The sequence below is a fragment of the Ursus americanus genome, chromosome 32 (genome assembly GCF_024610735.1).
Source record: "Ursus americanus isolate L20-20 chromosome 32, mUrsAme1.1.p, whole genome shotgun sequence".
Classification (NCBI taxonomy): Eukaryota; Metazoa; Chordata; class Mammalia; order Carnivora; family Ursidae; genus Ursus; species Ursus americanus.
The window spans coordinates 11110746-11123379 of record NC_142158.1 but is presented as its reverse complement, the minus strand read 5'-3'; the positions used below and the strand labels follow the sequence as shown (position 1 = coordinate 11123379).

Below are 12634 nucleotides of genomic sequence, written 5' to 3'. Positions count from 1 at the left end.
CTTCTCTTAGAGCAGTAATCAATGACCGTATTCCTGGGGCTTGCATTCGTTAGTGTGTGTGCAGTGAATGCGGAACAGTTGAAAAGTGAGACTCACAGTGGGGGTGCCTGGCTGTGGGCGTGCTTTATAGAGATTGTCAGGACCGTCGGTGTAGATTAATGGTGGAAACTCTTGCCTGGAAGGTGTTTTTGCCCTATCTTCTATGACAGCAGTGCAAGGCATAGGCATTTTGCAGAAAGCATCTGTGGGAATTTTTCCAAATCTAGGCAATTTCCAAATTTCCTCCATTTCACAGACCCGCGAAAGGGAGCATATAGAAACAGAGAGAGCGAGGGCAATAGAAATCTAGCTGATGAGATCGGAACTGCTCACCTAGATAGAACTGTTCAGACCAAATTCTGAATCGTTACAGACAGTGAGGTTGAGATGTTTCTGCAATTAATATTAATGATGCTCAGAGGATGGCCAGGTGCAGTCGTTCAGCATAAACCAGGACAGCTGACAGACACCAGAGCTAACAAAACGGCGGGAGGACAGGTAGCCAACATGAGCATGCCCTATGCTTCTGCCTTTGTCTTATTTGTATATAAAATCAATGAATATTATAGCAGAATCCCTTAGCTGCTGTCAGAGATAATATCTGCCTTGTGGGAAATGTCATGTCAGACTTTATATACAGTTCTCAGGGGATCTACTGTGCTGTATATTAAAATTCATCTAATTACAAAGCATTCCCCACTTTGGACAAACACTTAAAGTAGGAATGTTCAGATTTACATAGAAGATAAACCAGGGAGCAATTATTTCCTTGACTAAAGGGTTCTCCAGCTTGTAAAAGGTGTCACTGTAATATTTATTTTAATTACAAGCTTTCCAGATGCAGTTAAAATTAAGTCTGCGGCTAATTTGTTTCTGTAACTCACATATTGCATGAAGTGTATCAATATCCATTGTATGTATCTCCTAACAGATTTTGCTCTTCCTGGAAGGTGGTTCGTCTACCCCGAGTGAGACAGGTGCACCCTGCACTAGCAGTCTTCACAGAGACTGTTGATCTCTGCACCTCTCTGGGATTCTGACATGCATATGACATCAAGTCCTCCCATGGCTTCAGCCATGTCATTCATGGCTGCTAGGGTCTCAGAGAGAAGCCCTTGACCTATGGGTCTCCTACTTTAAAATCATATATACCTAGCATACACACACACACACACACACACACACACACACACACAGGATATGTACTTATTTAACTCTTTCAAGCCTTTATTTTAATTTCAGTTGGTTTTGGCAAGAGGTTGGATGCAGCTAATATTCACATGTTAATTTACAAAGCAATAAACAAATCATTATTGAAAGCCAATTATTATTTAGTGCTGTGAAACCAATGCTCTTTGCCTGGGTTGAACTCCTAGAAGTTTGGCCAGAATCAAGTCTGACAGTTGATGTGTCTTTGCCAGTAGGAGTGAAAATCCTGTGTTCATTCTATTTACTTTGGGGTCTTAATCTAGGTTTTTGCCCAAATCTCCAGGTTTGTTACAGTTGAGAATCTTCTTTCTACATAGCCCTACACGCTATATTCTGGACAGCCAAAACATGGGCCGCTCTGTAATTTGATTACCCTCCCCCCACTTTCTATTTGGGTGGAATATGTCCAGTTGGGGCATCTTCTACCTTCCCAGATTGATACTTCAGTTTCATGTTCGACAGTAAGTCCCACAATCCGTTTTATGCTCTATTTTTCATCTCATTTTCATCTTCCTGAGACAGGATATTCTAGGAAAGTCGCTGAACAAAGTGAACCCTAATTTGTCGAGAATGGATATCAAAATATGTTGGCCATGTGATAAATCAGAAGTCCATGAAAGGGAGTTCGGTGAACTCAACTCATTTCCAAGCTAGAGCTGTGGGGTCTTGTTCGTGGTGGAGGTTAGTGCCAACAAATCCAAATTTTGGAAGAAGTTTCTACGTCAGACGATTGTGGGGTAGTCTTGTTGGGGCCATGGAGACAAAACACACCTCTGTGGTTAAATGTCACATTTCCAAGAAGGAAGTGGACATTTCCACTTCCACTCATTCTGGAAGGAAGTCAAGTGGGGAGCATAAAACGAGAACTTCAGAGGCTGATCTTAGACCAAGATAAGACAACAAAATAGAACAGAAAGACACAAGAAGAGACTTCTTCATCTACTCCTCAGGAAATCCTGGGATCCTGCGTGGTGGTAGAGTGTTAGTCTGGCTGCCCCCAGCTTCGGGTGAGCTGGTTTGAGTCAGGATCCTCACTAGGCTTGTCTCTGTGGGAGACCCTAGCCTGGGTGTGCACAGCAGCTGTGGGTCCCTCAAGCTGTTCCACCCGCTGCCTCGAGGTCCCTCAGGTGGGGACCGAGGCAGACAGACATGGCATTGACATGTTTATTGTTTTCTAATGTGCCAGGCATGTGACATATCTTTTCTTTTTTAAGTATTCACTATTACCTGAAAAAGAATGATGGTTGTTCCCATTTTATAGATGAAACAACTGAGAACCAGAGAGATCAAATGATCCTGCAGAAAGAAGGGCCTTCTGTCCCCAGCCTATAAATGGCAGCTATCGGAGGGGAGGAGACCGTCAGTCCTGCTCTCTGGTGCTTTCAAACAAGGCTCTTTTCCCCCTGCCATCAGCCTCTCCCATCAGTCTTTATGTTAAGTCCCCTTTCTTTGTCCCAAATCTGATTTGTTGGCACTGGCAAAACATAGTTTAAAGCAAAGTTGTTAACATTTTCCAAAGTAACCTAATCTGAATTTATGCTGAACCTTAGATGAGTGACCACCGTAGTGAAAGACAGAGAGTACCCTATGCTCGGTAATTCTGGCTAAGAGCCCTGGATTCTCATTTTCCTTATAGCAGTGATTCTCAAGCCTTAACATGCAACAGAACCATCCAGAGCAGGGTTGACAAGCTATGGTCTGTGGGCCAAATACCCCTAAGGCTTCTTTTTCAGTGGACATGAGCTAAGAATGGTTTTTACATTTTTAAATGGATAAAAAAATCAAAAGCAGAATAATATTTAACAACACAGGAAAATTACATGAAATTTACATTTCAGTGTCTGCAAATAAAGTTTTATTGGCACACAGCCATGTCCATTCATTTCCATATTGCCTGTAGCTACTTTTGTGCTGCAGAGACCATATGAACATATGGCCTGCAAAGCCTAAAATATTTACTTCCTTACCCTTTGCAGGAAAAGTTGGCTGACCTGTGACCCAAAGGCTTGTTAAAAAACAGAGTACTAAGCCCCGACCCTAGAGTTTCTAATTTAGTAAGTCTGGGTGGCAACCAAAAATGTGCATTTCTGATAATTCCCTAGATGATGCTGATGTTGTTGGTCTAGGGAACACACTTGGGAACCACCACCTTACATAATGGCTGCTTAGGCCCAAAATGATTATTTCATTTCTGTAATTTTGTTGTGCCTTTTAAAATCCTTGTTTCCACTTCTAGTGGAGGGCTGAAATGAGTCATACTTCTCCAGCAGTATCTTCTTGATGTTCAAAGAGAATATGTAACAGATAGGTTTAGAGCAAGCTCCTGGAGCTCAGCTTCCTGAAGAGAAACTCAGTTCTACCACTTGCTGGCTTTGTGACCTTGGGTAACTTTCTTAACCCCTTTGGGACTCAGTTTCCTCATTGTTAACATGAGGATAATAATAGTTTCTATCCTTCCCAAGGCTGGTGCAATAAATTGGCTAATATACATAACAGTCCTGCAAAGGTCCCTGGCATACATGAAGTGTTGTGATAATGCTAGCTGTTATCGAGCCATCCCTACCTGGGACTAAGGTAGCACTCCTCCACCTCGGCAGATCATCGGAATCACCTGGTTTGGGCCATACCTCTCAAGATGCTGATTTAACTGGTCTGGGGTGTGGGGTGTTGGGATCTTCATTATAAAGGGAAATCATAATGGAGCACTGCCCAATAAAAATACAATGACAGCCACATGTATAGGTTTATGTGTTTTTAGTAGCCATGTTTAAGAAGGTGAAATTAATTTTAATAATACATCAACAATAATGTTTTTTATTATTGGTGAATAATTAATAAATGGTATAGTAATCATATATTTAATTTAACATAATATGTCTCAATTATTATGATTTCAACAGTAACCAATATAAGAATGATTGAGATCTTTCACACTCTTTGTTTTCATATTGAGTCTTTGAAATCAAGTCTGAACTTTACATTTATAGCCTATCTCAATTTAGACTGGCTACATTTCCATGGCTGGATAGCCACATGTGGCCACCACAAAGAACAGTGTGGGTCTAACTAATGTACAACCAAGATTGAGATCCAATGGGGTAAGAGCACAGTTGGCCATTGTGGGCCCACCCAAAGCTATGGAGCTTCTAGTGACATTCTCTCCTTAGAGGTAGTCATCAGGTGTGGCCATTAGAACATTCGATTTAATCCCAGTTTAGTCCTAAAAACTGATGTCAGTTTGAAAGCATCAGGATCGAGCCAAGCAAATGAATATACATGACCAGATGTCACCAGAGGCGAGAAACGCAGTAAGGGAGCGTTAACGGAGAACAAAGTAAAACAGTGACCTGTTTTGGTTCCTTCTCAATGAACCCACAACTGGGTAAAGGGAAATGTGAGTATCCCAGAAAAAAATCCGGAATGGATATTGAAAGATCCCTTGACATTCTATGCCACACGTTGACTCAGAACTTTCTAACTCCAAATATCATTGAATCTTATGTAGGTTACGATTCTTTTTGGAAAGAGGAAGAGGAAGAAGAGAATTCATCCTATCTATTCTTTCCTACGTGCTCACTAACACTGAAGAGAATAACCCTGTAAATTTATTATGAAAGCAAAAGAGATTTCTAGAAAGATGAGAACGAAGATCTGTAGTTCCACCACTTAAAGATAACCACGATTAGCACCTAAGTGTATAATATTTCAGAGCTCGATGGTGCATACGCTTAGCTACATTTTACTAAAAACAGTATCCAATAGTGAGTACTCTTTTACGCAAGCTTCTTTGTCACTTCCCAAAATTTTTGAGTGTATTTTCAAGTAATTTAATAATTTCCTGCAACATCATTTGAAAACTCAGCACATTGAACCTGTGTTTGGCTGAGCAATGATCTGCTTAATCAATCCCCTATAACCGGGCAGATAGGCTATTGCCCTCAAAGTGCTAATCACACCATAAAAGCTAATGCCAAAAGAACATCGCTTGGTCTTCCAGTCCAATGAGCTTTTGCCTTAGAGCTAGCTGGGGAAGATGCAGAAGGAAAGGATGCAACATTTTATCCACACAGTCTCACTAAGCCTGACCCATTTTGTGGTTTACCTGACTTGGAGAACAGCCAGCAGGATGCAGGGTGCAGAGGAATGCAAAGTAATGCCTTGGAAATGATATCAAACAAATGATATCAAACACCCTCGTGTGCCACCTGCAGTAGACCCCAAGTTTTCTCACTGCTCTGCTAAGAAGGACCTGCAAACCCCAGAGGGACTCTGTTTCCTGCTTAATATGTCAACAGCAGCTTGTGCTTGGGTTTGAATTGGCTTCAGCTCTCCACTTTTCCCCCTCCGGTCTTAGAATTAATCACTTCTTTCAATAGAATCATTCCTGCAATAGGTTTGTGGGTGGGTTAAAGAAAAACGTAATAACCCAAGAAGCCTCTAAATTTAAGATGTTAGTTTTTCTGGCTTATCTAATTTACATAATTATTTGTTCATGCAGCATTTGTATATCAGTTTTGTGATTGTTTTATACGATATGGAATTTCCTGGCAATTCTCCGAGTGCGGGCTTCTCAGGCTGCCTGTGCAGGCTTTAGCCGTGCAGCAATAAAGCAAATAAATGACTATAAGGCTGTCCGGCATTCAGATAAGGCAAGCACCAGCCTTCTGAGCTGCTGAACTGAATTGGACATCTCAGTTTGGGGGAACAATATCTCTTCTGCTTTATTAATTCTATTAAAACAATTCATAGGGAAAAAAACAGGTTTTTATTAAACTTGGAGGACCAAGATAATTCACTGTTTGCTAGGATCTGATGTACTTGTATCTTTGTGGTATGTATAAGCATCATTAGATAGTTGCTTTTAAGGTGAGCTGGTATATTGCATTCAATCCATCATATAAAAATTCAATAAAACAAGTATTTATTGCATCTTTATTCTGTGCCAGGCTCTCATTGCCAAGTCTCCAGAGACAGAGGGGAGCAAGAAATATTCCTGCCTTCAGTGAGTTCACAGTTTAAGGACGGAGAAACACACACACACACACACACACACACACACACACACACACACACACTATAGGATATGATTCTAGCTGAGATAAGTAGGAATGTGATACTCCAGGAACACCCAGAGGGAGTGATTCATTTGGCTGAGTCTAGCATGCTTCTCCAGCCCCGTCAGATCTGCGTTTGAGAAGACTACCCTGCCAGCAGTAAGGAGGCAGGAAAATCAGGTAGGACCCCATTTCCATCATTCAGGAGGGAGCAAGAGAGACTTGATTCAGGGAATAGAAGGAAGTAGGTATGAAGGTTGGCACTGTATTCTTTCTTATCAAGCTCAGAGTGCTTCCAAGCATACCTGTTTCCACATTTGGATTCAAGAACACTTATTGTGGGTAAAAATTGGAAAGATAAGAATAAGGCGATAAAACCGTAGACACTGACTATAGAAGAGGTTAACTAGGGACCAACTCATGAAGAGCTCACCATGTTGAGGAACGATATGAATGCACTCAATCAATCAAAAATATTTCTAGTAAGTTCAGAGAGGAAAACTAAGTCACCAGTCTATAGAAGGTTAGCTAGGAAGAAAAACGTGTCCCTATTTGAAACAAAGTCAGATCACTGGCCAGAAAGAGTTCTTAAATGATGACTTGAAGTAAACTCCTGGCCAAAAGGCACAGTTACTTGTTTCTACTTTGGTTGATTCATTCCTTAGCCACTAAGATTATGGGTCCCGGGGCCAGCTCACCTGGGTTCGAGCTGTGGCTCCCTCACTAGCACTATGACTTGATGGTAGAGTGTTAATAATACTAACTTGTAAGGTTGGGGTAGAAAGTAAACGACTGACTGGATGTGAAGCTCTTAGAAGAATGCCTGGCACGGATGCTTACTGATGCGGCCTCTTTCTGTCTGCATGCGTGCTGGAGAGCTCAGTACTGAGTACTCCCCGTGCAACAGGCACATGTGAGGTCCTGGGCAAGAAGACCAAGAAGCTCATCATCTACGGAGGATAAGTGGGAATAAATGATTGTGCCAATATGGTCATGCAGCTCACAGTTTGGGGAACGGAGGCGAGGATGAGGCCTCAGTTTCAGGGGGGCCTGCACTTTTTAAAAAAAAATTTCCTGTTTTCTATTCCTGCACAAACTTCCTCTGTCTGTACCCCTTAGCTATGGGAGGGGAATCCCAATTTCTTCTAGATCCTTTGTTTAGAAAGCATAATTGGGTAATTTCGCTCTAGCTTCCTTGAAAGAGGAAATAAATAAGTGGATGTTTCTGGTGTGTAGGGTTAAGGGTCTGCTCCCCCTTGGCCACTGGGACAAGGAAGGATGCCCTGGGAGGGAGGAGGAGAGTGACTTCTGGGAGGACAGTCAGAGATCAGACTCAGGTTTTAGTTAAATAAACAGAGGCATCTCAGGGCCTTGGTGAAAATGCTCAAGGAGGACAAGGCGCAGAACGAGGTGAGGACTGGCTGGAATGGGGTTCTTGTGCTCTTTGGGGTATATACAGCAGGAGGGGAGACAGTTAGTGAATTGAAGAAAGAGCAGTCCTGGTTTTATGCTGTGTACTTTGAGTCTAGTGACCTAATGCCCCCATCAGTCAACAACTCAACTGGGCAAGACCACACTAAAACAGTGACATTTAGAAAATTTCATATATTTTTTTTCTTTTTCTCAGAGTCCGTTGCCATATAGAGGAGACCCTGTCCCTAAAGAGATCGCTGAAGAGAAACCTGGAGATACTTTGCATTTCAGTGGATTTGGGGAAGCTGTTGATTCTTTCTGATGCCAGACCTTTTTTTTTTTTTTTAACAAGGTACCACCGTGAACAGTAATATTTTTCAGTTTATAAAGTGTCTCACATGCATGTTTCGTTTGATTTTCATACTCAGTATATGAGGTAGGTCCTGTGAAATGGGCTTCATGGTTATTTTTATATGACACATGCTGATAAGCAAGATTAAACTTGTCCAAAGGTGAGGGGCGGAACCGGGGCTGCAGCCTCAGCTGGAAGCCATCGTTCGTCCCTCTCTGGACCTCAGTGAGCAGTCAGCAAGACAAACAGCTTACCCCCTTTCCTTCTTCCACAGAAAGAGAACTTGGGAAAATCCTCTTCACAGATGGGATAGGAGAAATTCAAAATGGATGATCCTTTATTGAAGAGAGCTATGTCAAGAAACAGCTCTTTGATGTCCTCTCCTAAAGGGAAAGAGAAGATCGGCTTTACTATTACTGTGGGTTTTGCTGTGTATCAAAGCATTCAACATTTATAGAAGCATGAGCCAAAGGGCCTTCTATTTCCAGAAGCCTGCCCTGTATGGGAACAGTTTCCTTCCCTCCCTTCCTTCCTTCCATCCATCCATCCATCCATCCATCCATCCATCCATCCATCCTTGCTTCCTCTTTTTTTTTCTTTAAACAGCACGTAGGCAATGCTGCAGGGGATAATGGCAGCAGCCCTAGGTATGAATGTGGGCCTTTATGAACTTGATCTGTTCAGAACAGGGCAGACACTCTGCTGTGCTCCCCTGCCCTGATGCTCTGGTCCCTCAAGGTGATGGCTGCAGGTCCGGCCTCGACAACTTCTCAGCCGCATAGTATTACGTGCCTCCCCTGAGAGTGGTGGGGTGGGTCACCTCCCACAGTTGCTAGGTAGCTAGTGTATCATATTACACAGGAAGCTTTAGGGTGCTCTGCCTTTTTCTCCATTCCTTTTTTTTTATGTTCCCCCTACTCCTCTTTTCATTCCTCTTTTATTATTCAGCTGTTGCTATAGAATCCAGATATTGGGCAAGGTTCTGGAAATACAAAGATGCACAAGAGTTCTTGGTCCCCAGCAATGTTCCCTCCATATCTTTGGAATGATTCCACACACTAAGTTTATTGAATCCTTCTGTTCTGGTTTTGATAAAACTGCATTAGGAGGTCCCTAAAAAGTTAAAAATTGAGCTACCCTGTGATTCAGCCATTGCAATACTGGGTATTTACCCCAAAGATACAGACGTAGTGAAGAGAAGGGCCATATGTACCCCAATGTTCATAGCAGCATTGTCCACAATAGCTAAATCATGGAAGGAGCCAAGGTGCCCTTCAACAGATGACTGGACTAAGAAGATGTGGTCCATATATACAATGGAATATTACTCAGCCATCAAAAAGAACAATTACCCAACATTTGCTGCGACATGGACGGGACTAGAGGAGATAATGCTAAGCGAAATAAGTCAAGCAGAGAAAGACAATTATCATATGATTTCACTCATCTATGGAACATAAGAAGTAGGAAGATCAGTAGGAGAAGAAAGGGAAGAAGAAGGGGGGGTAATCAGAAGGGGGAATGAAGCATGAGAGACTATGGACTCTGGGAAACAAACTGAGGGCTTCAGAGGGGAGGGGGATAGGGGAATGGGATAGACTGGTGACGGGTAGTAAGGAGGGCACGTGTTGCATGGTGCACTGGGTGTTATATGCAAGTAATGAATCATGGAACTTTACATCAAAAACCAGGGATGTACTGTATGGTGACTAACATAATATAATAAAAAATTATTATTAAAAAAAAAGAAGGGAGATACTCTAGCAGCTCCCGCAATATGATGACTAACTGTAAAGGCGTGGCCAAATAGAAATAAACAATCAGACAGCATCCTAGCTCATTGATTAGGGTGGAGGGAGAAGATATTACATATCTTTGCCTTTGTCAAAGGTTTAAGAACTTGCGTCAGCTATTTGGGAAAGGAAATAAATCAAATGATAAGCCATACTGCTTGTGGTAGACTAGTTTGTTGCTGAGATAACAACACAAAAGCTCTCTCCCACATAGACATCAATATTTAGGCTTGATGTGTTATCATTTTTTTTGTGGTTGTTGGATATACCAATTCCGGGTACTGAGACCACCCAAATGAATGCTTTGAGTCTTTGCAGTGCAAGAACACAGCATTCAGTCGGAGTTCCACTGTACGGATGTTACCCAGAGAGAGAAGTAAAAATTCGGATGGCAATAGAGTTGATTCCGCAGGGTGATGGGGACAGTGGCTTAAGCCAGCTACAAAGTAATTGAGGTGTGCGGACCAGGAAGAGATTGTGCAATGTTTTATTTTATGTCAATACTCTTTACTTACTCAGAATGATTCCAAATCTAATGTTGAGATTTGACTTTAAATGTTTAGAACACCGGTCAACAGAAAAGCCAAAGTCTTGTAATGGATCTGCCGAGAAGAACACAACAGATGAGGTGTGAGTACATTGTGTGCTCTGCAAACTTCCATTAAAAATTCACACCAATGCTATCATTGTTGTCTACATGAATCACTAAAATTGATTCAAAAACATATTGCCCAGCACTTTTCTTGCATAAATTCATGATGACATCAATAATCCTTCCAAGCCTCTCCAAAGTCAATGTTGGTCAATGCCATGTTCTGATGGTACGCTCTCAATCAGAAATGAGCACAGGGTCTTGATGGGTGTGTTACACACTTACTTAACATTTTTATCATTGCTTGAATTCTTATAGTTCCTGAACTTTTGGCTTTAAAATTGCTCCTTGATTATTTGAAACATTTCACAAAGCACTTATTACATTAAAAGAGGGAAATACAAGCAGATTTTCAAAGTTATGCCCTGCATTTATAATTTTGTCCCATCCCATCTCAGTCAATGTAATATTTTTTTCCCAAACATTCCATTATATGCAAGGTATTGTGCGAGATATGATAGGGACTGCAAAGATCATGTTTTTTACGCATACCTTCTGCTCATTCAGAAAGCTCCAGAGGCTCATCTATGCCTCAGAATAAAGTCAGGAAATGTCCTACTGGCCCAACCTTCCATACTCCACATTCTGAATCCATCCTCCATTTTTTTTTTAAAGATTTTATTTATTTATTCGACAGAGATAGAGACAGCCAGTGAGAGAGGGAACACAAGCAGGGGGAGTGGGAGAGGAAGAAGCAGGCTCACAGCGGAGGAGCCTGATGTGGGGCTCGATCCCGTAACGCCGGGATCATGCCCTGAGCCGAAGGCAGACGCTTTAACCGCTGTGCCACCCAGGCGCCCCCCATCCTCCATTTTTTGAGGTCAGGTAATCACCCAACAAAGTCCCATCACGGTTACCTGCTCGTGCGCTTTCTCTAATGGGTAAGGGTCTTACCCTTTTGGCTGTGGTCTAAGTGAGGTCTTACTCATTCCTATCTTTTTTTATGAGGGTTTCCCTGGTCATTTCCCAAATATTTTTGACTTCTCTGAATTCTTAAAACAGTTTTGTCTGAAATACTTTTTCAAAGCGTACGGACATGTATACTTTGTACTCTGATCTTGGGCTCATCCTACAACACTTACTGATGCTCCTGAAAGACAGGAGCTGGGTTTTTGTTTTGTTTGTTTTGGTTTGATTTCTATTTCCTGTTCCTTTATGTTCCCCACTGGTCCTGAGAGAGAACTGCTTTTAACTGAGTTGTCCTACGAGCTGTGCCCTTATAAGGTTTTCTGTTTAATCCTTCAGACTCCTAAGTGCATAATGCAGAGCCCCTCAGTCAGACACATGGAAAGCACCCCATAAGTGTAGGTAATGAGTGGATGAACCACGTGTCCCTCAGCTCCAAGTTCAGCCTTCCGAAGTCCTCTGTGTAAAGCTGGGGCTCTCCATAATCGCATTTATCCTTTGTCATCTTTAAAAAAAATTTTTTTAAATTATGTTATGTTAGTCACCATACCATACATCATTAGTTTTTGATGTAGTGATCCATGATTCATTGTTTGCATATAACACCCAGTGCTCATTGCAATGCATGCCTTCCTTAATACCCATCACGGGCTAACCTATCCCCCCCTCCCCTCTGAAACTCTCAGTTTGTTTCCCGGAGTCCAGAGTCTCTCATGGTTTGTCTCCCCCTCTGACTTCCCCCCCTTCCTTTTCCCCTTCCTTCTCCTAATGTCCTCCCTATTCCTTATGTTCCACATATAAGTGAAACTATATAATTGTCTTTCTCTGCTTGACTTACTTCACTTAGCATAATCCCCTCCAGTTCCATCCATGTTGATGCAAATGTTGGGTAATCACCCTTGCTGATAGCTGAGTAATATTCCATTGTATGTATGGACCACATCTTTATCCATTCGTCTGTTGAAGGGCATCTCGGCTCCTTCCACGATTTAGCTATTGTGGACAATGCTGCTATGAACATTGGGGTGCATGTGGCCCTTCTCTTCACTACGTCTGTATCTTTGGGGTAAATACCCAGTAGTACAATGGCTGGGTCATAGGGCAGCTCTACCTTTAGCTCTTTGAGGCACCTCCATAACTGTTGCCTGCACAGGTGTCGGAGGGAGACTGAGGCGGAGCAGGCGAAGGAAACTGCTCCTCCTTCCATACTTGCTGG

General features: G+C 42.2%; 1 protein-coding gene across 2 annotated transcripts in view; it reads right to left on the bottom strand.

Annotated features, from left to right (window-relative positions):
* LY86 (lymphocyte antigen 86) overlaps positions 1–12634 on the bottom strand; it is a 59555-nt gene that overhangs the window by 15969 nt on the left and 30952 nt on the right. Inside the window, exons 2-3 of one of the 2 annotated variants that reach the window (XM_045811676.2) lie at positions 10376–10462; positions 8322–8450 (exon numbers count right to left, since the gene is read on the bottom strand). In XM_045811676.2, the coding sequence (XP_045667632.1) occupies positions 8322–8450; positions 10376–10462 (216 nt within the window). The remainder of the gene's footprint in view (positions 1–8321; positions 8451–10375; positions 10463–12634) is intronic. The other variant, XM_045811677.2, reaches the window with a different exon arrangement.